Raw genomic sequence first — 25,570 nt, forward strand, 5'->3', positions numbered from 1 at the left:
CCATGTTCACAATAGATCACGAGTGCTATCTTATTTATCAATTTAGCTTCTGTGTTTTCTCGCAATTAGTGTGGAACTATGAGTTAAGGTTCTGGAGCAATCTTTTGAAAGCCAATCTGTTCACAGGACTCCAAATGCATTCTATGTCACTTACTTAAAATATTTACTCACGGGACTCGCTATTTACTACAGGGATGCCTTTTGTTCTGAATGTGGTCGTAGAATTTTGGATTCTTTCCGTATTCAAATTCAGAATGCCAAATCAATAGTTAATTTTTCGCTCAGGCCCCACCACTCCTATTATTTATTTTTGGTTCCGAAATCCTTTTTTGAGAGAATGACGATGTGGGGTTTATGATAAATATATAGATCAAAGCAAATAAAGAAATAACATTATTTGTCCCGTGGAGGTGAGGCTTGCGATTTAGAATGGACATGCTTCCTCCTCCAAGATGAAGTACCTCATACAGTTTTATGAGGCAATTCTAAATATTTCTCTTGGTATCTATGGAAAGCTTCCTTGAATTGAAAGTCACTTAATGTGGGTTGAAGTTTCATTTCAAAATAAAAGATTCTACATAAAAATAAATTTATTTTTGCCATCTACATACTTTGTGAAAGGTGTTCATTGTAAAGTTTAGTGCAAGCTTTTACAGATATTCGAGATATTGACAAGTATTGAAATCTAGAGCAGACATCAAGATCATTATTCCTAAAATATCACCTACTTTAAATTGATTTCTTCCATAAACCAAACAGGGGGTAAAAATCTTCATTTACAGCATACTTTGGGTTGTAAAATAAAGATGAGTTGAAATATTAAAGTGTAGTACATTTTGCATAAACATTACGTAGGAAGCCAATTATATAAAGGGTTGATTCTTAAGAGTCAAAATCAGCAAGCATCGAGCATTGAATGGAAAGTCAAAATTTTATTTTTTCAAAAGCTTTTGTTATATAAAAGATTTTGTCCTACTTAATGCTAAAACACAATTAAAATTTTTTATGAACGTATGAAGGGACTGGTATCCAAGGAAATTCATTTCCTTAGCAACGGGCTCATAAATCCTTATGAAAATCAATGATTTTTAGACATTTTTCTATGAATATGTTTTCTGAACGTGATTAGATAAGGTATTTTGGTTACTTTATTTGTTAAAAGATGGAATTACTTTATTCTTCAAAAATAGGAAAAACAAAATTTCTCTAGCGATATTGTTGCCATGACAACGGGAAAATAACATGGCGTCAATGCTTATTAATTTTGAAAAAAATTACATATGTTTATCACTTTATACACAAAATCTACAACCACTGCAGGAAAAATAAATGTTGTGATCTTGTTAGGGGTTATCTATATGTCATATCTATACAATAAAATTTGCAGGCAACTTTAGTAGAAAAAAGTTACAAATGGTTAAAATGTGTGATAATCTGACATTTATAAGCTTTTTTGAAGGGGTGGGGGTAATTTGAATACACGTACAGTGTCCATTATATTGGTCATATTGGTTCTGATCAAAGCATACTCATAATATTACTATTGTTGATAAATAAATGCACATTCAATTTCAAAAGGAATTTTATATTCCTTACAAACGAAACTTGGAAAAAGGGGGGGGGGGTAAGAATCACCTTGTTCATGTAAAATTTGACTTGTCCATAACAATTCAATGAAGTGCCACTGAAAGTTCATACTTCATATAAAGATTGTTTGTGATCTAGAGTAGTGTCAAAAACTTGACCCAAGGTCATTTGAACAAGTTCAAGGTCATTGGTAGAAGAATAGTGCAATCTTTGCCTATTCTGTAATATTCTAATGAAAAGACTTGAAGTTTCATCTCGGGGATTATTTTTGAGCTGTAGCTTTGTCATGACCTTGACCAAAGTTCATTTGTACATTTTGACTTGACTCAAAGACATAGCTTTTTCAAAGTCACAGCACTAAAAATATACTATATGAGTTTGGCACATTTACATATTTAATTTCGAATGAAGAGAAATTGTAAGTTTGTGCTCAACACAACGATTTTACTTCCTACGACTTGAATACCGTATAAGTGGAAATTTTAGCGAGATGCAAATTTAGCGATTTGTCCTGAAAAACTGGTAATTTATTTTTAGCGAAATGTTATTTTAGCGATTTTTAAATGCACTTTAAAGAAGTCATAACAAATTAAATGCAATTAATTTTTAACGATATTCAATTTTAGCGATCTCGGCACCCTCGCTAATACTGCCAAATGAAAATTAAATCCTCGATAAAAATTCTACTTATACGGTATATGTCATAGTCATTTTGGTATGTATATCTGCACTAACAAAATTTTAAAAAGGTTTTTATTATTTGGACCTTTTTTGTAATAAAAACATTTAATGAAATAGCAGGAGGGTGGGTATGCTCACAATAATTCTAGTTTATGCAAGAGAGTCACTATGACAGCTCATATAATTTTAAAGTAAAACTATATCAATCAGGCATGTAGCATCAGGTTTGGGTTGGGTAGAGGGGATGACATCCCCCACCGAACTTTTTTCTCAACATAACCTGATGTTTACCCCCTCCCCCCTCCGACTTTGGAGAATTTCCCAACTTTTTTTTCTTGCAGTTTTTTATGCCTACCCCACACCATCAACTTTCAAAAATGATACCATGTCTGTCAAGAACGAATGACTGCAACCTTTGGTATTGAACCGATTATATATTCTCCTGCTGTCTCAATTAAGAGACAATATTGCAAGACAGCTAAGACCGCAGTAGCTACTGGTGCCTAAAATAAAAATCTGGAAGGGCTATATATTTATATATATGAATGTCTAAACTTGAACTGACCCTAAAAGATATTTATTATTATTATATGATTGAATAATTTCCATCTCTCTGATTGGCTGAGATCCAACTATGTTAGAAAAATATTACGTTGTATTGACCTGACGTTCCAGATCAATACAAGGATTTATTTCCTCTACATTGATCTAAAAATAGATTGGGAAATTCCAAATTGATACAAATTGTTTTAGAAAGCTATTTAAAGGACTATGATTTTTATTTTCATGTGAACAAAACATAAGCGAATATATATTTTAGGTGAGGGTGGTAAGAGGGGATGCAGGGACCCCCCCCCCCTCCAACACTTTTACTGATCAACATTTTTTTTTTACTTTTTGGCAGTCAGTTTTCCCTGATAATACTCCTTCCTTTCAAAATCTATTCTATAAAAAAGACTGACATTTTATATTTTTTCATGGCAACTAAATTGTAAAAAAAAAAAAAAACATTTCAAATTGACACAACTGGTAAGGTTTATTCACATTTTAATTCTGCTTCTCTCTTATCAGTGAATCATATAATTAAACAATTATTGCTGTTTTTTCGGTCAATACAATGATTTAGCCATTTTCGGAGAACAATATTCACCTCGCCCTTCGGGCTCGGTGAATATTGTACTCCTCAGATGGCTAAATCATTGTATTGACCTCAAAAACCAGCAATAATTGTATAATAACCCTAATGGGCAATCTTTTGAATGGCATATATCGAATTTTTTGTTGTACTTTCATTTAAAACATTTTGAAAACAATGTAGAAATCAGAAGAGAATGACAAATATAATTTTTTATATATATATATATAATATCTAGAGATACAAAACATAAATTTGAGGAACGTGTCGTCTGACTTTAAACTAGTTCATCATCATCATTTTTATTTCACTCACGCCAACATCAGTGGTACATGAGGTACAATACATAAATTAGCCCTCTTTCTTTTTTTCTCACAAAAACATTTTGTCAGTTTTGAAATTAATTGATTGATCATTCAATATTGACCCTTTTTTAATTATGATACTTTAAGATGCAGAATATAAAGATATGTTTCAGATTCTTCTACTATCTCATTATGAATATGAATGCTAAAAATTGATAGTTATGAGATTTACATCAATAAAAAATGCTAATTGTCAAACAAAGAATGTTACTTTTACATTTTTATTTGATTCACTTTCATGAATAGACTGTACAATTTATGGATCTATTTTCTGGATCCCTGAGTCTCCAGTAACACTATCCACTCACTTCCAGTATCAATGGTCTGTACTGTAATAATGTATTCTCATAATCTGAAAAAGTGAAAAAAAAATAAAATGTAATAATGTTATACAGCTTTGCCTTCATATACTTAGAACCATTTCTAGTTGAGCTTGAGCAATGATGATGAATGCATAGCATGTTTATTTGAATCAATTAAATTACAAGAGATCTTAATGGTTTATCATTTTATTTTAAAAAGGTAACGTTTTAACTAAATGTATTATTGACATGTTTTTCCTGTCTAATTCTGTATCAGTTCATCCAATTCTGTTTCTGCTTCTTTCCGAGTTTGGCTTCAAAGTGCCGATTTTCATTCTAAAAACAGAAGTATACAACACAAAGTTGAGACCGTATTGATTTTAGATATTCTTTTAATTTAAAAACTTGCAATAAAAAGGTTTGTTGGTTTTAGGTTTTGTCAAAATTCTAAATTATGTTTTTCATTTTTTTCCAATACCCTCCCCCCCCCGAAAAAATGTAGTATAGATATTCATTTCATAAATTTACGTGCTTTAAATCTAATGATGTTAATTATTTGAACCTACTGTAGTAAACTTAAATTACTGTAGTTCAATGGTACCGGAGAAAATGTTAGCTGAATATGAATTTTCTTTATAAGTAAACACCGGATGACATCAGCAAAAAAGTTTTTGTTTTTTTTAAATTATTTTACTGTTATATATACAATTCAGTAACCACTAGTCCACTACATAATACACTTGTCTGTATCACAATACTTCCAAGGTAATCCCCTTTCCTAAACTAAAATATATTAAGTACAGAGTTAACCCCCTGCCCCCCCCCTTTTTTTTTACGACGTCATAACAGTCAAAAGTCATTCCATTTTACAAATATTTCATAAAAGTGTTGGTTTTCATACATTCATAATTTTTTACGTAAAAAGCAGGTATTATCTTAAATGATGAATAAAGATATCTACTATTATATACAAAATTTTTATTTACCCGACCATCAATCAAGTTATAATCATTATAGCTGGTGAGTGACTTTGGTTACATACATACCGTGAATACAACAAATTAAAATTAAACTAAATTCAAATTAAACTTCATAATTTGGGATATAATTAATATGTAACTGATCATGACCAACTTTTTCACAATAGGCCCGCAGAAACAATCTAAGTTGGGGAATTTAATTTCATTTTTTCATACTATAATAGTTTAATATCGGCAATATTATTGGGGGGGGGGGGGGGGGGCATGCCCCCCACCACCTGGTTCCTGAGGCCATGCAAAAATTTTCATTTTAGTTATAAAATACTAAAGTAATGCTTACATACATAATCAATCAGAATTAAATTGAAATGTGCCAAAACACTTGTCGAGCGTTACATATTTTACTGCATGGTTTATTTATGCTATTATACATTCTTCAGTACCTGTTGTGATGGTAAATTGTAAAAATTTCAATCACTCACCGTAATCAAGATTCATGAAAACGCCAAAACTGAGGCTCAGACTGCTCCAAATTTGTAATTTTCTGCTAGTCTTCTGTACAAGGTAAGCAAACTACCGTTTATTCCTCCTATGTTAGAGAGCTATACCAAAGGGAGGTAATTTGAAGCAAATGTGACAGAAAATTATGGATTTAAATCAGTTATCATGCAGAAATGTTTTAGTTGCCTGCAGATTTTTTTCTTGATTCTTCTAGAGCAAATACTGTTTAATAAATATTTTATGTTGATAAGCTTTAATGTGGTTGTAGATTTCTTATAAAGTACGTCAAATTTGCTGTTTTTTAAAGCAAAATAAACCTCCAAAAACTAGTTATATTTATCAAAAGGCGAAGAGAATTTCAAAAATCAACAGTTGCTAAAATAGAGTACATTTATATAAATAAAATAATAATTTAAAAAGCTTTTTTTAATGACTAGTAATAAAAAAGTATTTGTTTAACCATAAATTCAAGTGTCATGATAAAGTACAAAACACGCTATCTGAAAGGCGCGTGGTTTCCATAGCAACAATGCGGAAAATTATTTTTTGCTTGCTTTTTTCTATCATACCCTTTGTTCTGAAAATTTATATATGAGTTTTAACCAAATCTGTTTCTATGCCACTTTCCACATTTTTTAACTAAATGCTCGATGCTTGCTGATTTTGACTCTTAAAAATATTTAAAAAGTCATGTAAATAAACATCCAAAACGTAGGCGTCATTTACAAAATATGGTTTTATTATCAAAATAAGTAACTTTTTGTATTTATTACACTGTTTTGATTCCATTTCCTGCAATCAAAATCTAATTAAACGTTTGCTTCTGCAATTCAAGTCGCCCGCGTTGAGCAGTGGTTATATAGAGCCTCTGCTCTAGAGTCGCAAAGTAAGGAGTCGATCCTTATGTCGATGGTTCGAATCCCACTGAGGGACATGGAGACCGGTTCTTTGGATGAGACCGTATAAACCGAGGTCCTATGTCGCAGTGCTGGCACGAAAAAGATTCATAACTCCTCAATGGCCCTGAGTGCCGAGCATAGAACAAAATTTGTAGCCCTCTACCGGCAAGTGGTGGCGTCTCCATATGAGTGAAAAAATTCTGGAGAGGGGCGTTAAACAACATAAAATCAATCAAAATCAATCTTTAATTCAAAACAGTTTTCATTTATTTATATTTATTTCACTTTATACTATGCATATTGGTGCTTTAATTAATCATGTAAATACTTAATGGAGTAAAATTATTTTAGAAATAAGTATTAATATTAATGCAAATATATGTAAATGTTATCATTGAAATACCAAATTGTTGAATTACTTATTACATGTGTAGATATAGTTGGTACATGTATCAAAATTATTCATCGTGTATCATTAGTTCATTTTTATATTTGATTGGCTTATTTTGACATACTTAGTATATTAAAAAGTTGATTTTTAAAGAATACCGGAGTTTCTTATTTTAAACAATTTGAGACATGGGTTTCTAACACCCTGTTTGGATTCCAGTGGCCGCTAAGAGTGTTCCTACATTATCCGACCTATCTTTATATTCCTTCTGCATGAGGAATAATAATTGTTAGGCCTATTGACTTCAACTCAACATTCAGATATCTCAATAACGTTTCACCAGTTAACAATAATTCCATCTATTCACATATAGATTCGACATATCCAACTGAACAAAAAAAACACTACAGAGTCACCATATCTGTTTGAATATTCTACTTACAAAAGTCGATGAGGACCAATTAACAAAACATTTGTATAACAAACGAGATGACCGTCGTCAACTTCTCTAATTTTTGTAGCAATCGTCCGTTATCACTTGCATGAAATATAATGAGATAACGAACAGTATTCAATTAAGCTCAAAAATTCATTCAAAAAATACAAATCAGGAGCGGAGCAAGAACGAAATTCGTAAATATCAGAAGTGGGATCAGGTGCCATGGAGGAGTGAGCATCCCCTGCCGTTCGGTCACAAACGCTGTGTGCTACTTGTCATGATCGGGAAATAACGGGAAAATTCGTCAAAAATTCAGTGTGTTTATAATGGTCTAACAATTAGAATGTAAAACATTAGTCAGCATTTGACTTAATGATAGATTGTATTTGCTGACAAGGGCATACTGGATTGTGATGCTATTATATTTGAATACTGTCGACCTAAACTACAGTAAAGAAATACTGTATATAATAAACTCTAAAATAAATAATAAGCAATACTAAGTCTTTTTATTAATGATTTATTTTAAAGAGACCAGTTTATGATACACGTGTTTCAGTTCATGTTAGAGTTGATCCAGTCCAGGTATTTACTGACTCTGACATAGACACTGGGGTATCCCTCACAAGTGGTAATCCCCCATGACGTAGCTCCGGCTAAGACGTAGGCCCCATTATCCCGGCATACCAGTGGTCCCCCAGAGTCTCCCTAAAGGAACAAAGTTTACACCATCAGATATGATTAACTTTATACTGAGTTGGCTAAATTAACCATCTCTAAACCATAAATACACTTTATTTTACCATCTCTAAACCAAATAATACACTTAATATAAGCTTTGTATTCATTAAACAGACTTGATTCCATACAATGCATATCCTATAGCTCCTTTAAAACTCCTTTAAAAAATTTCTATTGTGGATTTTATAATAAGTGGTTTTTAAGGATAAAAAACGAATATTATTCTTTTTTTTTTATCTGTTTAAAAAGAACTGAAGCAACTTTGGTTTCATTTGATTTAAGATTCTGAGAAATGTGAATATATATAATATTTAGAAATAATAAAGTACAGGGAATATGGAAATACCGCTTTTTTTCTGTGTGTAGCCTAAAAGGATTTCATCAAATACTTTTTAACATTTAAAAGCCGTTGGGAGAGAGAGCGAGTCACAAAACCAATTCTATGAATTTATAAAATCGTACTTTTTTTATGGAGCTATTTTTTATTAATGAAATAGAAATTGCCGTTTTGTTAACCTCATTTTTGCAAATGTTATCAAAATACGAAGTGATGAAAAGACTGCACGATATAACATGCATTTATTTAATTGACCAGAATTGAATCCAACTCATTTTTAACATGTTGAGATATGTCAGACACCGAGAGATAAAAATGACATTATCTTACAAGAGGTCTATGGACCACAACACTCATCTGAGTCTAGATCCCTTTGGTTCTTCGTCAGATTTTTCTCTTATAATAATTTGATTCCCAGTTGTGACCACTAAAATTCGATCAAATTATAATCTTATCTACTTCACATCTTTCAAATACATGTATTTTTAACCCTTTCTGGTCCAGATATATTTGAATAAAAAGATTTTTGAATTATTTGCCTAAAACTTTTATTCCCGATCCTAAGGGCCATGATGTGAACAAATTAGCATCTACACTCTTAGAAAGCTTCCATTTTTAGTATTTTCTTGAATATCTCTCCTTGTAAAAGGGCGTGGTCCTTCATTGTGATAATTTAAACTCCCCTCACCAAAGGATGCTTCTCATCACCAATTGTTAAAATTGGTATCTTGGCTCAAGAGAAGAAAGTGAAAATATGAACAGATTACAGAAGGACGGACAACAGGTGATCAGAAAAGCTCACTTGAGCTTTCAGCTCAAATGAGCTTAAAAAAAGAACCACAAGTTCTACTGAAGTATTTACTAACACTGCACGCTGATTTGCCTTCAGCCTGTAAGCAGATGTGAGTATCAAAGATGGTTGCACCGGAAATGTCCCTCCACTGGTTTGAGCAGTCTCCGTTGCCAATGACATCCATTCGAGCCTCCATTAGAACCTCAGATATCCCACTGTTTGCTAATTATGGAAGTAGAAAACAGATATAGCATTCCTAATTGTATATCGTTCATGCTGTGTTTTTCATAACTTGCAACTATTTTTTATTCACAACGAAATGGATACTGTATATGTACTGCAAAGCGTTTCTTGTATAATTCCTTAGAATTTGTAGACGTTATATTCAATTAGTGATGCATTTCTATGAATCATTTACATAAAAAACCTTCTTGTTCCTTTCTTACTATCTTACTTGAGTTTTCAAACATTATCACGTGCCCTGTTTTGTGAAAAATGCATTATAACATTTAAAGTTCTACAATGATGATTTTTTTTAGATAATAGTAGTACATAAGTTATATATGTTTGTATTTTTTTTTTTAAATTGTATCTAGATAAACGAATACTAGTATCAGATCTTAATGTTTTTTTTTTTAAATTCTCTTGGTTAGCTTACAAAGGTTTTAAATTTTTAACAAGGCGTTTAGATAACGTTATTCATCAACATGCAAACATATCTCATTTTCAATAACAATTACCAATATTTAGACAAGGTTCTACACAATATACATAATTATATCAAGGAAAAATAATGGTGCACACAAAGAACTTCATCAATAAAAAATGTTCAAACTATAATCTCCTGTCCTAGCTACTGTGCTGACTGAAAAGAATAGGTTTCACATAACATTTAATTTTCGCTTGCAAGGTTGTTCTGCAAATCTAATATTGTACAAGAAGCCCATGGTCCACAAATTTCACCTGACTTATCCTTGACCTGTTGTTCTTCTTCAGATCTTCTGTATTTACTCCAATGAAAAATTCTGATCTAATATTGAGGAACCACTCAGAAATAAAGGATCGTAACGTAATTAAATTTGAATTCCCACCACTTACGGATTCCTGAATATCAATATGTCTAAAGCTGAAAATGATTTTCCTCTGTAAACATTAATATGTTTTACTCCCAACCTACCCTCAGAATGTATTTGAAGAAAAGAAACAATTTAGTCAAATCCAATCTTTGCATAAATATGTAAATAATTTCTGTTGGACAGGCAATCGTTAGATTTCAATCCGAAAGGTTCACTTAATCCAAAAATCCCAAAACTCAGTGACATGCCATGTCTACTTCATTCTCAGATGTTTCTGCCTAAAAACAGAGAGATTGGTCTTTAAACAACTTAAAACCACCTCCACCAATAAGAGAGCCGTTGTATCCTACGGACTTATCATCCATCTCTACTAAGTCAAGCACCAATAACCTATCAGTGATAATTCGGGAAATAGCTACTATTCGGATCAAATATATGACCCAGTGTGCAATGAAATACCAAAGCCATCAGTATTCTACCCACCCGACGTCTTCCCCCACCCTGTGATCCAGCAGTCGGGGTTCCCGATGAAGCTGCTGGTCCCCCGGGCCAGAGCGATGGTTGATGCCCTGTTGGAGGTCACCTCTCCACTCAGTTCCAGAAGGGCAATGTCATTGGGAAAACCCGCTCCGTTACCATCATAATCCGGGTGCTAGAACAGAAATCCACAAAAATTGGTAATTATGTATTCTAAATTTTCTAATAGGTCAAATGCCATATGCAAAGTAATTGGATTCCGTATGTATAATTATTTTCCATGATCTGAAAAACAAGTCACTAAAATTAATGCCTCTTTACTTCTTAAATTACTCATAATGACAGTATGAGAATTTTGCAGCAAAAATATTCATGTGGGCAACCGAGGAATTATTTTCTTTACATAATGAGGCGATATTATCTAGGTATATACAAACAACGCCAGTACATCTTTAAGTATTATTACATATTAGTATCAAAATCGCATCTACCTAAATACAAAGTAAAAGAGTGGGTGTGTTAAAAATAAATAGGCGTATACTATAAAGAAGATAGTGTAGATTGTTAAAAACTGTCATAATAACCAGGGGCTTGTTTAACAAAAGAACGTATGATTAAGGCCAAATTATATTCGATCTGCTTAATAACTTTCTTATTTGTTTTAGATTGAAAATGGTTTTAAACTTTTAAAAAAGAATGTTGAAAGATATGTTCGTGAAAGCAACTTTGAACCCAATCATTGATTTTACAAAATTTTAAAATCAACAAGTTTTTGGCCTTAATAGTCGTTAGGTGCTGGCATAGAAAGAGTTTTTAAATTACAAAAAAGAGCAGCAAGAATTATATTAGATGCGGCACCAGATGCTCCATCACAACCATTATTTGTGAAACTTGATTGGCTGACTATATATGAATTAATAAATTTTCACAAATACATACTAATTTATAAAACACTTCATGATATGACACCTGATTATCTGAGAGACTCGTTTGAATTTATTTCCTCCAAAAATTATGTTTTACGTTCTGAATCCAATTATGACCTTAGTCTACCAAAGTATCGAACAAATCTGTTTAAAAATTCTTTTCAATATTCAGGCGTTAATTTATGGAACAAATTACCTCTACATGTACGTTTTTCCCCAACTGTACAATCCTTTCGTAAAAATGTGGAAAAATTTATCATCAATGGGCGCAACATTTCCTAATTTGTAACTTTTTCTATGTTTTGATAATACATTGTATATACTTTCTTTTTTTCAAATGTAATTCACATATGTAATATACTTGTAATTTTTCTGATTATTGTACTGTTGTATACATAATTGTACTATCCATGTATAGAGGGCCCCGAGGAAGACTAGTGCATTGCACTAATCGGGTTACCCTCTTTAAATAAAGTATTATTATTATTATTATTATTATTATTATTATTAGTTCTTTTGTAAAACAGGCCCAAGAGTATTTGGCTGAAAACACCTTTCTGTAATTTTACGCTCTATCAGAAAATGCCTCAATAGTATCTAAACCTATAAAATATATTGTTTTGCATACGTTCAGATTAGAATGAATCATAAATGGTTGCATATGTGTATTCCCAGATGTAATATCAATCTGATTTTTTGTTAAGTATGTTAACTTTGAAATTTTCATCCGATTACTTCGACAAAAAGTAAAGGCCATATAGAAATTCGAAGCACATCTAGGACTATGGCCAGTTAGATTGCATTAATGCATTACATAATCTGCTCTACGAAATTTAACTTGACCATGACGATTGAACCAACAGATGTACACTTAAAGCATTATAATCCGTGCAAGTGGGTTTACCTACAGAACTGTAAATGTAGCTATGTATTCTTGGATAAGAAAACGCTTGCTATGAAACTAGTAATCATTGTCAATAAACAATGGTTATTTCCATTTTTATGTCGATTCAATATACACCGGTGAGCTGCTTGAAATTAAAGATACCATGGAGTCTGACATATCTTTTTTATATTTTAGATATTTTGACAGAAAAAGACGTGAATTGTAATCAAACAACAAAGCTTTATGATAAATGTGATAATTTAAGCTTTTCAATCGTCCTTTACGTAGTCAACTATATACCTCCATCACCTGCATACGGGGTTAATATCTCTCAGTTGATTCAATACGCAAGAGCATGCTCTACGTATGAACAATTTTCAAAACGATGTAAATTATTGACAAACAAGTTGCTGAAACAAGAATATCAGCACTGTCATTGCAGTATCGTTTAAAGTCACTTAAAGTCATGAGTTCTATGATGACCTTATCGGCAAATACAATTTGTCATTAAGTCATATGCCTTCATACTAATAGTTATGCCATTACATACACACTGAATTGTTGATTTTCTCGTTATTTCGCGATCATGAGAAGGAGCACACGGCAGGGATGTTCACTCCTCCATGACATCTGATCCCACCTCTGATTTTTTTTTTGCGGTGGGGGGCCTCCATGTTTGCTCTGCTCTAGTTTTGTTTTATTTGATGGACTTTTGATCTTCGAAGCTGTTCATTATCTCCATATATTTCATATTCATAAATTGAGTAATACTTACCATGATGATCTAAGATATACTAGTAAATTATATAGATACTTACAATGTTGATTCTAGACATAAATTGATAAGACAATCGTCATGATAATTCTAGACAGAAATAATACTCACCGTGGTGATCTTAGAAAGAAATAAATTAGACACTTAACATGATTATCCTAGACAAACATTTGCTAGATACTCACCATCATAATCTCAGACATAAATTATATCTATAGATACTTTCCATGCAATTTATCATGCATTATCCTAGACAAAAAATGAGCAGTCGCTTACCATTATGGTCCTTGACACTTATCAAAGTAATGAGACATACAGTAAATTGAACTTTACTCATCATAACGATCTTGGAAATAAAAATTAAATAATCATACTGTGGTGAATCATGACTTTAAATGAATAGACACTTACCATGATGATCCTAGACATAAATTGTTTATACACTTACCATGATGATGAAACATATGAGATAACGAAGTGTATTCAAGATCAAAGGTCCATAAAACAATACAAAATAGGAGCAGAGCAAACACGGACCTCAAAAACATCAGAGGTGAGATCAGGTGCCATCGAGAATGAGCATCCCCTGCCGACCGGTCACATCGGAAAATAACGGTAAAATCAGTCAGTTCAGTATATAAATAATGGACTAACAATAAGTATGAAAAACGTCAGTCATCATTTGACTTAATCATAAATTGTATTTTCTGACAAGGTCATTGTATCGACCATAGAACTAAGAAATGATTACTTTTAACGGAATGCTGATATTCTTGTTCATCAACATGTTTGTCAATAATTTACTTAGTTTTAGGAATTCTTCATATGTAGAGCATGTTCTTGTTTATCGAATTAACTAAGGTATATAAACTCCGTAACATGCGGATAATGAAAGCATATTGCTGCATATGTAAGGAAAGTTGACGATTGTAAAGTTAAAGTCATCACGTTTATTATAGTGCTTAAGCAGCATGGTTGTTAGATTACCATTAACGTCTTTTTAAGTAAATATCCAAATATGAAATTGATGTGTCAAACTCTGTGGTATCTTTTACATATATTGTCTAACACTTACCATGATGATTCTAGACACTCCTATGGCCTGGGCTGTTGTGGTGGAGGACTGGCGATGTAAGCCGGCGACAACTCGGATGTTTCTGGCCCTGGTTACGAAAAAAATCGCATTTTCTATCAAAATATGAAATATATTTTCTTATGTAAGTCCAATATTTTGGGATTAGAAATTCTTGTAAACATTTTTTTTAAACATTTAAAGCTGAGAAAATGGAGATAATTGCTTTTGTATACTAAATATTTCAGACATATCGATTATATAAAACCCTACTGAGTTTAGTTTTTTTTTCTGGTTTTATTATTTGTGAATCTGGTTAAAACTTTAGTTAACCCTTTGTGGGCGACTGCTCTGCTTTGTCCTTATTGCTCCCTAAAAACACTGTACATATCAATCAATAAGGACCTATCACCTAACGTGCTAAAAGTAATTTATACTAATAATTTCATGTGTCTATTTCACTCTTCTCTTCTGATTTATCTATATCCAGAATAGATATGGAAAGATAAATTATTATTATCAAGACTGGAGGCAGTGTAAAAAATAAAGTCTTTTGGATGGATCGTGATTTGTGGGGGTTTTCGGTTTGTTTGGTTTTTAGCTCACCTGAGCCGAAGGCTCAAGTGAGCTTTTCTGATCACATTTTGTCCGTCGTCCGTCCGTCTGTCCGTCCGTCCGTCCGTCTGTAAACTTTTCACATTTTCGACTTCTTCTCAAGAACCACTGGGCCAATTTTGACCAAACTTGGTACAAAGTATCCTTGGGTGAAGGGGAATTTAAATTGTAAAAATGAAGGGACATATCCCCTCGCAAGGGGAGATAATCAAGAAAAGACAAAAATAGGGTTGGGTCATTAAAAAATCTTCTTCTCAAGAACCACTGGGCCAGTAAAGCTGAAACTTATGTGGAAGCATCCTGGGGTAGTGTAGATTCTAAATTGTTCAAATCATGACCCCCGGGGGAAAGGCGGGGCCACAATGGGGAATCAAAGTTTTATATAGAAATATATAGGAAAAATCTTTGAAAATCTTTTTCTCAAGAACCACTGGGCCAGTAAAGCTGAAACTTGTGTGGAAGCATCCTGGGGTAGTGTAGATTCTAAATTGTTCAAATCATGACCCCCGGGGGAAGGGCGGGGCCACAATGGGGAATCAAAGTTTTACATAGAAATATATAGGAAAAATCTTTGAAAATCTTCTTCTCAAGGACCACTGGGCCAGTAAAGCTGAAACTTATGTGGAAGCATCCTGGGGTAGTGTAGATTCTAAATTGTTCAAATCATGACCCCCAGGGGAAGGGCGGGGCCACAATCTTTCTAAGACTTAACAATACAAAACATGGATGAAAGCATATGCATGGTATTTTAGTCATTAAAATATGTACTAAAATTACATTAAGCTTTTTAAAATGAAGTTTTGATATTTATTTCATGCAAAACAAATTGTCAAATGACATATCCCCTCGCAAGGGGAGATAATCAAGAAAAGACAAAAATAGGGTTGGGTCATTAAAAAATCTTCTTCTCAAGAACCACTGGGCCAGTAAAGCTGAAACTTATGTGGAAGCATCCTGGGGTAGTGTAGATTCTAAATTGTTCAAATCATGACCCCCGGGGGAAAGGCGGGGCCACAATGGGGAATCAAAGTTTTAGATAGAAATATATAGGAAAAATCTTTGAAAATCTTTTTCTCAAGAACCACTGGGCCAGTAAAGCTGAAACTTGTGTGGAAGCATCCTGGGGTAGTGTAGATTCTAAATTGTTCAAATCATGACCCCCGGGGGAAGGGCGGGGCCACAATGGGGAATCAAAGTTTTACATAGAAATATATAGGAAAAATCTTTGAAAATCTTCTTCTCAAGGACCACTGGGCCAGTAAAGCTGAAACTTATGTGGAAGCATCCTGGGGTAGTGTAGATTTTAAATTGTTCACATCATGGCCCCCAGGGGAAGGGCGGGGCCACAATGGGGTATTAAAGTTTAACATAGAAATATATAGGAAAAATCTTTGAAAATCTTCTTCACAAGAACCACTAGGCCAGAAAAGCTGAAACTTATGTGGAAGCATCCTGGTATAATGTAGATTCTAAATTGTTCAAATAATGACCCCCGGGAGAAGGGCGGGGCCACAATGGGGAATCAAAGTTTTATATAGAAATATATAGGAAAAATCTTCTTCTCAGGAACCACTGGGCCAAAAAAGCTGAAACATATGTGCCCATGGAAGGATCATGGGGTAGTGTAGATTTCAAAATGTCTAAATTATGATCAGTGGGGTAGGGTGGGGATGCATTATGTATAACAAGGGGGAAATCTGGTAAAGAACAGAATGGTCAAATCTTCTCAGGTGAGCGATGTGGCCCATGGGCCTCTTGTTTTTCAATCTTTTGTATTGAATCATATTCTTTATAATAAAACCGGCATCCTTGTCTTAAAAGACAATCTTTCTAAGACTTAACAATACAAAACATGGATGAAAGCATATGCATGGTATTTTAGTCATTAAAATATGTACTAAAATTACATTAAGCTTTTTAAAATGAAGTTTTGATATTTATTTCATGCAAAACAAATTGTCAAATGACTGTCTTTTCATCCCTGTTATTTCTTGTGTGTGTGTCTACTAAATGATTGAAAGTTAAACAGTCTTCCGCCTTTACTGGGAAAGGAACAGGTTTAGATTTTTAATTAGTATTCAGAACTTCAGTCATAAATCTCATCAAAATGCCAAAGGAAATGAACAGAATTTTCTACGCATGATATCGACCGTGAGCAATAACGACCCAGTTAAAATATTAGGGATACATGTTGGACACGACAAAAATGTTTTTAAAAAATTGGCAAGATAAAATTGATTTACATGACCAAAACATTAGAATCATGTAAAAAAAAATATATAACAATTTTTTTTGGGGGGGGGGGGATATAATTAACACTGTGAATTTCAAAACTGCATTATAATGCAACAATTCTTCCCAATCCACCTGAGGAAATTATTAAACAAATAAATTAATTAATATTCAACTTTGTATGGTATAGTAAAGACCGTATAAAAAGAAATACACTTATTGGAGATGAAAAACAATGAGGTACGTGTACTAATAGCATTATAGACGTTGAATCTTTAACTCAAAGTACCCAAGACATCTTGGGTTCCAATGTTACTAAACCCAAAATCTAGTATGGTATCATTCATAAACCATCTATTTAATTGAGAGGCATTGTCATTAGAACACATTTTAAAAACTAATCTAATAAATGTAGATGGTTTCAAAGAACTAAAAAATATTCCTATCTTTTACAAAGAATCTATTAGTGCATTCAGAGCTTTAAAATGAAAATTTAAGGTTTCAAAATAAATTGGAATAAATATTGTAATAAGTTTGCATAATTGATTGACAAATACAACTTTGATTGACAAATACAACTAGTGACAAAGATTTCTTTTTTAATTTTGTTAAATCATCTTTGAACACATATTAATATATAGCAGAATTTTCATATGATAGTGTACAAATTCATAAATTGCTGAAAAAAAAGTTTGTATAAATTTGTAAATGAAAACACATGTTGCCAACAGGTCCACAAAATCAGTTGTGGAGTCTTTGAGTTAGCATGGGGGCATTATGAACTCTTGAAAGTGTGGCCCATCATGCTAACATGGGAACATTTTGTATTCTGTATAATTCCATTATATTTATCAAGTTTGTCATTAAATTACCATTACGATTATTGTATGATTTTTTTTTCATTTTCATTATTGTAAACCTTAAATTGGTCTCAACTTATTTGTTTTCTTTTTTTTTTCGTGTATTCTAAAAATATTTATCTAATCTCAATGTGTAATGTAGTTAATATGTATGTTAGTTATATTAGCGTTTATTTGATATCAAATAAAAGAGGGGGAAAGTCTGGTATCGAAAGCATTATTTTATCCTGAAGTTATCCAGATGTATACACAGGTAAAAGTATATAGTATGTTCAACATATATTTTAGTACCATATGTTGAACATAAACATTGAAATGTTACCTGTGTATTTCACCTTCATTAATAGCAGATGCTAATGACATAATAAAGAGAAGAAAATTATATGACATTTAAAAAAACTATAGAACTTTTGTCATATTCAATCAGCAAATTTTTTTCTTCTCTCTTGGAATTCCATTTTTATGCTATGTTGAACACGTGTACATCAATAATTATCAGATTTGATAAACCTTGAAGATCGCAATATAGGTGACGGTATATCCATTAACACTTTCAATCTCTGAAAATCAAATAACGTTAATGATACAGTAATGATTAAAAAAATAAATTGAATTCCTTCATTAAAAATCTTCATTATAAATGATCAAAGCAAATAAGATGGGTTCTAAATTTTTGTGAAATGAATTTTCGGGTGCATATGTACTGTTTCTTTAATTATTCTAATTTGATTCTTATCAAACTTATTGTTTTAGTACGGGAAAAAATAACTGAACCATTCCTAACGTATTGTATACCATTATAAAAATTAACCATTTAGCTTCCAGGAACTGGTCATTAAGGTAATTGACAAATCGTGATGAGGTGAAGAATGATTCTGCAGTTATGAATGGTACGTGATGAAAGGTAAAGGTAGAATTATCTCATGTTCCATCTCCTAAACGTGTCTCGAGCTTGGGACTGTATTCGATTGATATCATTTCACTGATTCATTTTAACTCACTTGTTCTCTTGGCGTACAAAACACTATTATAGTCTATTCTTCCATCATTGCCATAGGAAATTAAGATTAAGTAGGGTATCAAAATATTGTTATCGAATAATGTTAATAATGGAAAAATTCTGATGAAGTAGGGTATCAAAATATTGTTATCGGATAATGTTAATAAAGGAAAACCAAATCAATTATTGTGTTAGTAATAATTGATAGCATCTTAATTTTTTTTTAAATCATTCTCTTATGGAAAAAAAATCACTTAAATAATAATTCATGGATGTTTTTGTTGTTATAAGGACTATCAATTTTACCAATTTACTAGTAGTATTTATTGGATTTTTTTTTTTAAAATAAAACCGGCCACGATACATATGAACCTATGAAACAGTGCGTTATGTATACATTAAAGATGAAATATATTTCTTCAAAATTATTATGTGAAAACTATGCTTTTTTACGTTCTAGTAAATCGCCGAAAAAATCAATTTAAATATTATATGATTTTTATTTATGGAAAGAATAGCCTTTAATGCTGTTTTCAGATGGATTCAGAAATTAAAGATTAAAAAAGGATAATTTAAATATAACAGTCCAACTAGTCGATTGACATCTGTAAGTACACCAAAATATATCAAAGGCGTGTCAACATGTTATCTGAAAATTCTAGATTAAAATTGCTCTGACACTAAAAATTTCATCATCACATTACATCATAAAATTATGACAAAGAAATGAAATAATTTTTTCTATCTTATTTTCTTACAAATACAAAAAAACACGTTAGATGTGTCAACGGTTTATTTAAAAAACATTTTTTAATAACATAGAAAATTGGATAAACTTACGTGATTGATTATTAAACAAGGGAACACTTTTAATAGCAGAAAAAACGATAAATAAATAATAAAATGTGGAATCAAAGAGAAAGCTGAAGTCTTATTATTGTAAAGAGAAACAAGAGCTGTTTAGTCGTTTGCATTTTTTTCAAGGGGTCAATAAACATACCCCAAATGTAGGACTATCCGTGGTTACCTTAATGTTCAAATTGTACTAAGGAATTTAAACAGATTTCCTGCAAAGGAAGTCCAAACACGGTATTCACGGTAATTTTCTTTACCTGACAACGCTGTTGCAAATAAGCATAAAGAAAAGAATGACATTTGAAGAAGAAAAAAGCTTAAACAGCTTTGTCTTTCCCCAGTTTGGCTAGATCTAGTCATTTTTAAATATTTTATTCAAAATATGCATGAAGACAATCAATGGAAGATTGTACAACATCAGATATTTTATAAGAAGTTATTTTCATCGGTGTCTTTGAGTATGTTGTGGTTTTCTGACCATGAGTACGAAGACCCAAGACATGTGTAAAGGGTAACAGACAATGCTTTGAAGAATTAAAAATATTAAGAATATGTATCAAGTACTTTTCTTACTTTTAGATAACTCTTTGCATTATTTATTCGTATCCAGGTGAGCTTGAAATAAAAGATACCTCAGAGTCTGACATATCTGTTTAATATTTGGATATTTTACTTGAAAAAGACGTTAATGGCAATCTAACAAAAACGCTTTATGATAAACGTGATGACTCTTAACTTTTCTATCGTCAGCTTCCCTTACTTATGCAGCAATATTCCTTCATCACTTGTATATGAGGGTTAACAGATCTCTCATTTGATTCGATACACAAGAGCAAGAGCACTTTGTATGAACATTTCCAAAACTAGAGAGTTATTGAAAAACAAATTGATGAAATAAGAATACAGTGTATCTGCAGTCTCGTTTACAGTCATCATTTCGTAAGTTCTATGGTCGATACAATGTCCTTGTCAGCAAATACAGTTTATCATAATAATAATAATAAATGTTAGAGCATTATAACACACTGAATATTCGACGGATTTTCTGTTATTTTCCTGTCATGACAATCTAATCTCTGAATTATAAAACTTTAATATAACATATAGATTTTTTGTACCCTGATTTCGCGAAAGAGAGTGAACATTAAATCTCATTCACCTGTATGTCCGTCAGTCGGTCTGCCCGTCTGTCACAAAAACATTTAACTTAATAATAACTTTTGAATGAGAAGAGATAGAACATTCATTTTTCATTTTCACATGTTCATAACCACTTAGACATCGAAATGGGGCAACACTATTCTTTGCTTGATCACTTGAGAAGTTCAGTAATTCATGTACCTCAGCCCAAAGAAGACCTCTTAATGGCATGATTAAAGCAGTTTTTTTGTATAACTTTCAGTCCAAATACTGCTCCCAAAGGTGATTATCTTCTACCTGACAATTCTATAAGAAATCGGCATAGAGATATAAAGGGAATTTTGAGGAATCGAAACGCTTACAGAGATTGGCCATCTCTGATCCATGTTCGCTATTTTAGTAATTTTGTCGTATTTTTACTAAAAAAACATACACATGAAAACCATCAAAGGATTACCCTACAATTTAGATCGGTCCTGGACTAGCCATAGGTATGCAGAGACATTAGACATGCGTAAAGGTTACATTTCGTATTATTTATTGAAATCAAGTCCCTGGTATACATGTATCTAAAGATATTGGATTAGACAAACATGACAAAGGAGCTATCCTTGGCTGTGTAAGCCAAAGATTCAAGACTGTTTATACAAATTAAACAATGTAGCAATAAAACCCTACAATATGCAGTCTATTCTTACTGATGCTTTCAGACGTAGATATTAAGCAAGTCTTCTATTTTTTTAAGTGACATAATTTCGTTTTTACAGTTTACATTATGGAATCCATATATCGGAAATAGCAGCTCAATACCTTTTATTCGGATTAACAACTACCGTGTAGAGAAAACAAATGTTTGTAAAATCAAACTGTCACCAAGATAATAACGAAACTGTGTATGAAATACAATCTGGCTTTTATTGACTGAATTAAATGAATTACAAACGGGTGAAAATTACGATAACAATTGCAAGGACGACAATGATTACATTCTAAATGACTGACTCATAATTACTGTTGATCTTTTCTACATTTCATTACAATAGATGTTATTAATTTCTTTTGTCTGTTTTAATCAATACACGACACTATCAAAACCATCATAATTAGTGCGATATCTTGGGCGATTTCCGCTTGATATTTACGTATTAGCTTTATCAATAATTTGTTTTATAAACGGCTGAAGAGAAATTTAACGAAATTTGGATTAATGATATTTGGAAATTTCCGTCCTAAAATAAAAATATGAGATGAAAAAAAAGAAGAAAAAAGGAAATACGTTTAATTTTTTTTTTTTTTGGCGCTTCTGTTGACTGCCAAGCAAGTCCTCTTTTTTAACATCTTTTTTTTTCACTGACTTAATAAAAAAAACATAATATATCAATTTCGGTGAAGAATGTTTTAATCAGTGAAATATATGGAGATACTGACACCGAATTCGAACATTATTAAAGTTCAAAAGTCCATTAAACAATACAGAAAGCAGAGCAAACGTGGGCCTCCAAAACATCAGAGGTGGGATCAGGTGCCATAGAGGAGTGAACATCTCCAGCTGACTGGTCGCACTCGCCGCGTGTCATGATTGGGAAATAACGGGAAAATAATCCGTCGACAATTCAGTGTGTATATAATGACCTAACAATAAGTATGAAAAACGTCAGTCAGCATTTGACTTACTGATAAATTGTATTTTCTGACAAGGTCATTGTTTAGACCAAAGAACTTACGAAATGATGACTTTATTTAAAACGAGACTGCTGATATTCTTGTTTCAACAACGTGTTTGGCAATGATTTACCTCGTTTTAGAAATTGTTCGTATGTAGAGTATGGTCACGCGTATCGAATCAACTTAGAGATATAAACCCCGTATGCAAGTGATGAAGGTATATGCTGCATAAGTATGGGAAAATGCAATATTGTTCATTTCTTAAACAAAAAAATCTATCTTTCAAGAATCCACTGGCATTTTGAGTATGTTTATAAATAAAAGCTAAAAAAAATAATTTAGCTTCAGTTAAATACGGATCACTCTTTATGTTTAAAAAAAAGTGTCAAATATCGCCGGGATTCAAGATATAATAAATATTACTTAATTACAATAGTTACTCTCCCACCTTTTAATACATTTTGTACTGTTCTTTTAATAAAATGTTCGTTGAAATGCCATTTTTCCCATTTGGAGGGAGTTTTATAGTCAAATCCTGCCAAGTTAATAAATTCAAAAAAATTTTCTTGCAGTAAAAGTTGGATTCCATTCTCCTCCTTTTCAGAAACGATAACTAGGTATCTGATTCATTGCAAACCTAATATTTGAATTATTGGGGGGAGGTTATATACATGTACATTCATATACCACATTTATCTAATCACTTACCCCTGTCCATCCACGCAGTGCGCGGCTGTGAGGACGTAGTTGGGGGCAATCAGAGAGCCGCCACAGAAGTGGGACCAGGGGAAGAAGGAGTAGGCTCGGGACTGGAGGGACACCTGCCAGGGCCACTCGTTCTCGTCAGCCTGGGCGCCACCCACTATGCGGGCGTTCAATGGGTCCAGGTACCGGGTGGCACCTAAGGTAAAAAAATATCTTGCAATTTTTTTTTGGTTTAAATATAAATAGTGCGAAATATACAAAAATGGGGGAACTCGAAATAAGAATTTTGTACAAATAAAACTGATTGATTAAATTCAGTTTGAGGAAGTTGGAGTGATTTTTTTTAATAAAATTCTAAAAACATTGGCTGATTTGGAGGTAAATAGGGTTAGTTCCTTTGATTTTGAACACACAAAAAAAGGGAATAAGGAATTTAATACTTACTTGCCACAGCGATCACGGACACGAGGGTGATGAGGATCATGTCGGAATTTGGTGTAATTTGTACGTACGGCTGGGATGGCACCCGGTATATATGATGATCAGATCGTGTCCGGGCCATAAAAGAGTGACCACAAATGGTCAGGTTCCCAAACACCCGACCCTTTGAAGTTTTAGGATGCACGGCTGCGTAGGGTAGAATGGTTCCCATATCTAATTATATTGTTTTATTGTTTCAAACACATAAACCCGAATTATAGGAAAAAATGTCACATTACAGCTACAAAAGCACCCCCTTCCCCTAACACACAGCACAGGCAGTAGGAAGGATAGCCTTATTTAATTCAGTTTGGGGAAAGCAAAACAATCTCAAAAAGCAGAAAAAAACATGAAACATTATATTTTAGGGAAACAGCCGTAAATAACCTTAGTTTTCCAGGCCTGGTCCAGAAATTTTTTCCAGGGGCGGGCCACACCAGTCAAAAAATTCCAACCCAAAAATGTCTTGATAAGCCAAAAAAAAAAGCAAACATATTTCCCAAACGCGAAAAACCTATTTCGTTGGGCGGGCAAGGGGACTATCGTAACTATGACATATGTGATACTTAAATATGCTTTCATCTAACACTGATGAGACTTCAGGCACGTAGCATCAATTTTGAAAGTGGGGGGGGGGGGGGGGGGCAGCCACTGACATTTTTTTTTTTACTTTCCTGAAGAAGTTGACAAGCAAAAAAGGTAAAAGAAAAATTGCCCAAACTCGAAAATGCTATTTCCTGGGGGGGGGGGGGGGGGGGGGGGGGGGGGGGGGGGGGTGCAAACTTTTTCACTACCAATTTCTTTCAATATCCATTTTTTAGCTTACAATACTATATTTCCTTCATGTTACTTTACTTTAGTATAAAGTGGGGGGCCAACCAGCCCTTCAATGAACATTTTCAACAGTAAAAGTATTGTTGGCAAACAAAGTGGGGGGGGGGGGGGGGGGGGGGGGGGGGGTGCAGGCCTTGCTTTGATGAGAGTCTCTGATGAGAGTTGGATTGTTATTCAACTCCCTTTTGATATATTTTCACTCATACCGAGACGCCACCACCTGCCGATGGAAGGCTTCAATTTTAGAACTGTACTCGGCACTAAGGCCCTTAAGGCAGAAAAGGTTCTTTTCTGTGTCAGCGCCTACTAAGACTCAGGGATCTTTTAAATTGGTTTATACAACTCCTTCCTCTGTGACTCAAGAGCGAGCGTTCTAATCAATGTTCCACGTGGGCGACCTGATGAAATTTTTAGCTATACCTGCGAATTATAATATGACAGAAAAGGCGCAGCTTGTCTTGAAATGATTTATAAAATTACGTTAATTTTTCATTTGATATTTTATGGGCTTGGCCATCCCAATCCCGAAAGAGGATTTTCGATTTTGGACAATTTCCTCTTTTCAGTTTGGGTACTAGTTATTTTTTGTGAAAAATAACCCCCCCCCCCCATTCGCAAAGACGAACTCGAAGCCTGATATTAAATTATGTGTATCGTAGTAATCTGGTTCTATGTAAGATTTTATTGACCAGGAGAACTAAGAAATTTGTTCGATTTTCTTAAAATTTTGAAATGTTATAAAGTTTTTAAAATAAGTATTCTGAGGAGCCACAACAAAAAATGGGATAAGAGTATGAATTAAAATCTTTAAAAATTACGAA

General features: G+C 32.9%; 1 protein-coding gene across 1 annotated transcript; it reads right to left on the bottom strand.

Annotated features, from left to right (window-relative positions):
* Window positions 1-7,785: 7,785 nt before the first annotated feature.
* Window positions 7,786-24,087, bottom strand: LOC134283286 (fibrinolytic enzyme, isozyme C-like). The gene is made up of 6 exons (XM_062765733.1): window positions 23,880-24,087; window positions 23,439-23,631; window positions 14,367-14,454; window positions 10,711-10,879; window positions 9,225-9,373; window positions 7,786-7,988 (listed from the first exon to the last, which is right to left on the bottom strand). The coding sequence occupies exons 1-6, from the start codon at window positions 24,085-24,087 to the stop codon at window positions 7,836-7,838; spliced, it is 960 nt and encodes a 319-aa protein (XP_062621717.1). The 3' UTR covers window positions 7,786-7,835.
* Between the last annotated feature and the right edge of the window lie 1,483 nt (window positions 24,088-25,570).

The sequence above is a fragment of the Saccostrea cucullata genome, unplaced genomic scaffold, assembly GCF_032062105.1.
Source record: "Saccostrea cucullata isolate Sc308-1 unplaced genomic scaffold, CSIRO_AGI_Scuc_v1 ctg48, whole genome shotgun sequence".
NCBI classification, from domain to species: domain Eukaryota; kingdom Metazoa; phylum Mollusca; class Bivalvia; order Ostreida; family Ostreidae; genus Saccostrea; species Saccostrea cuccullata.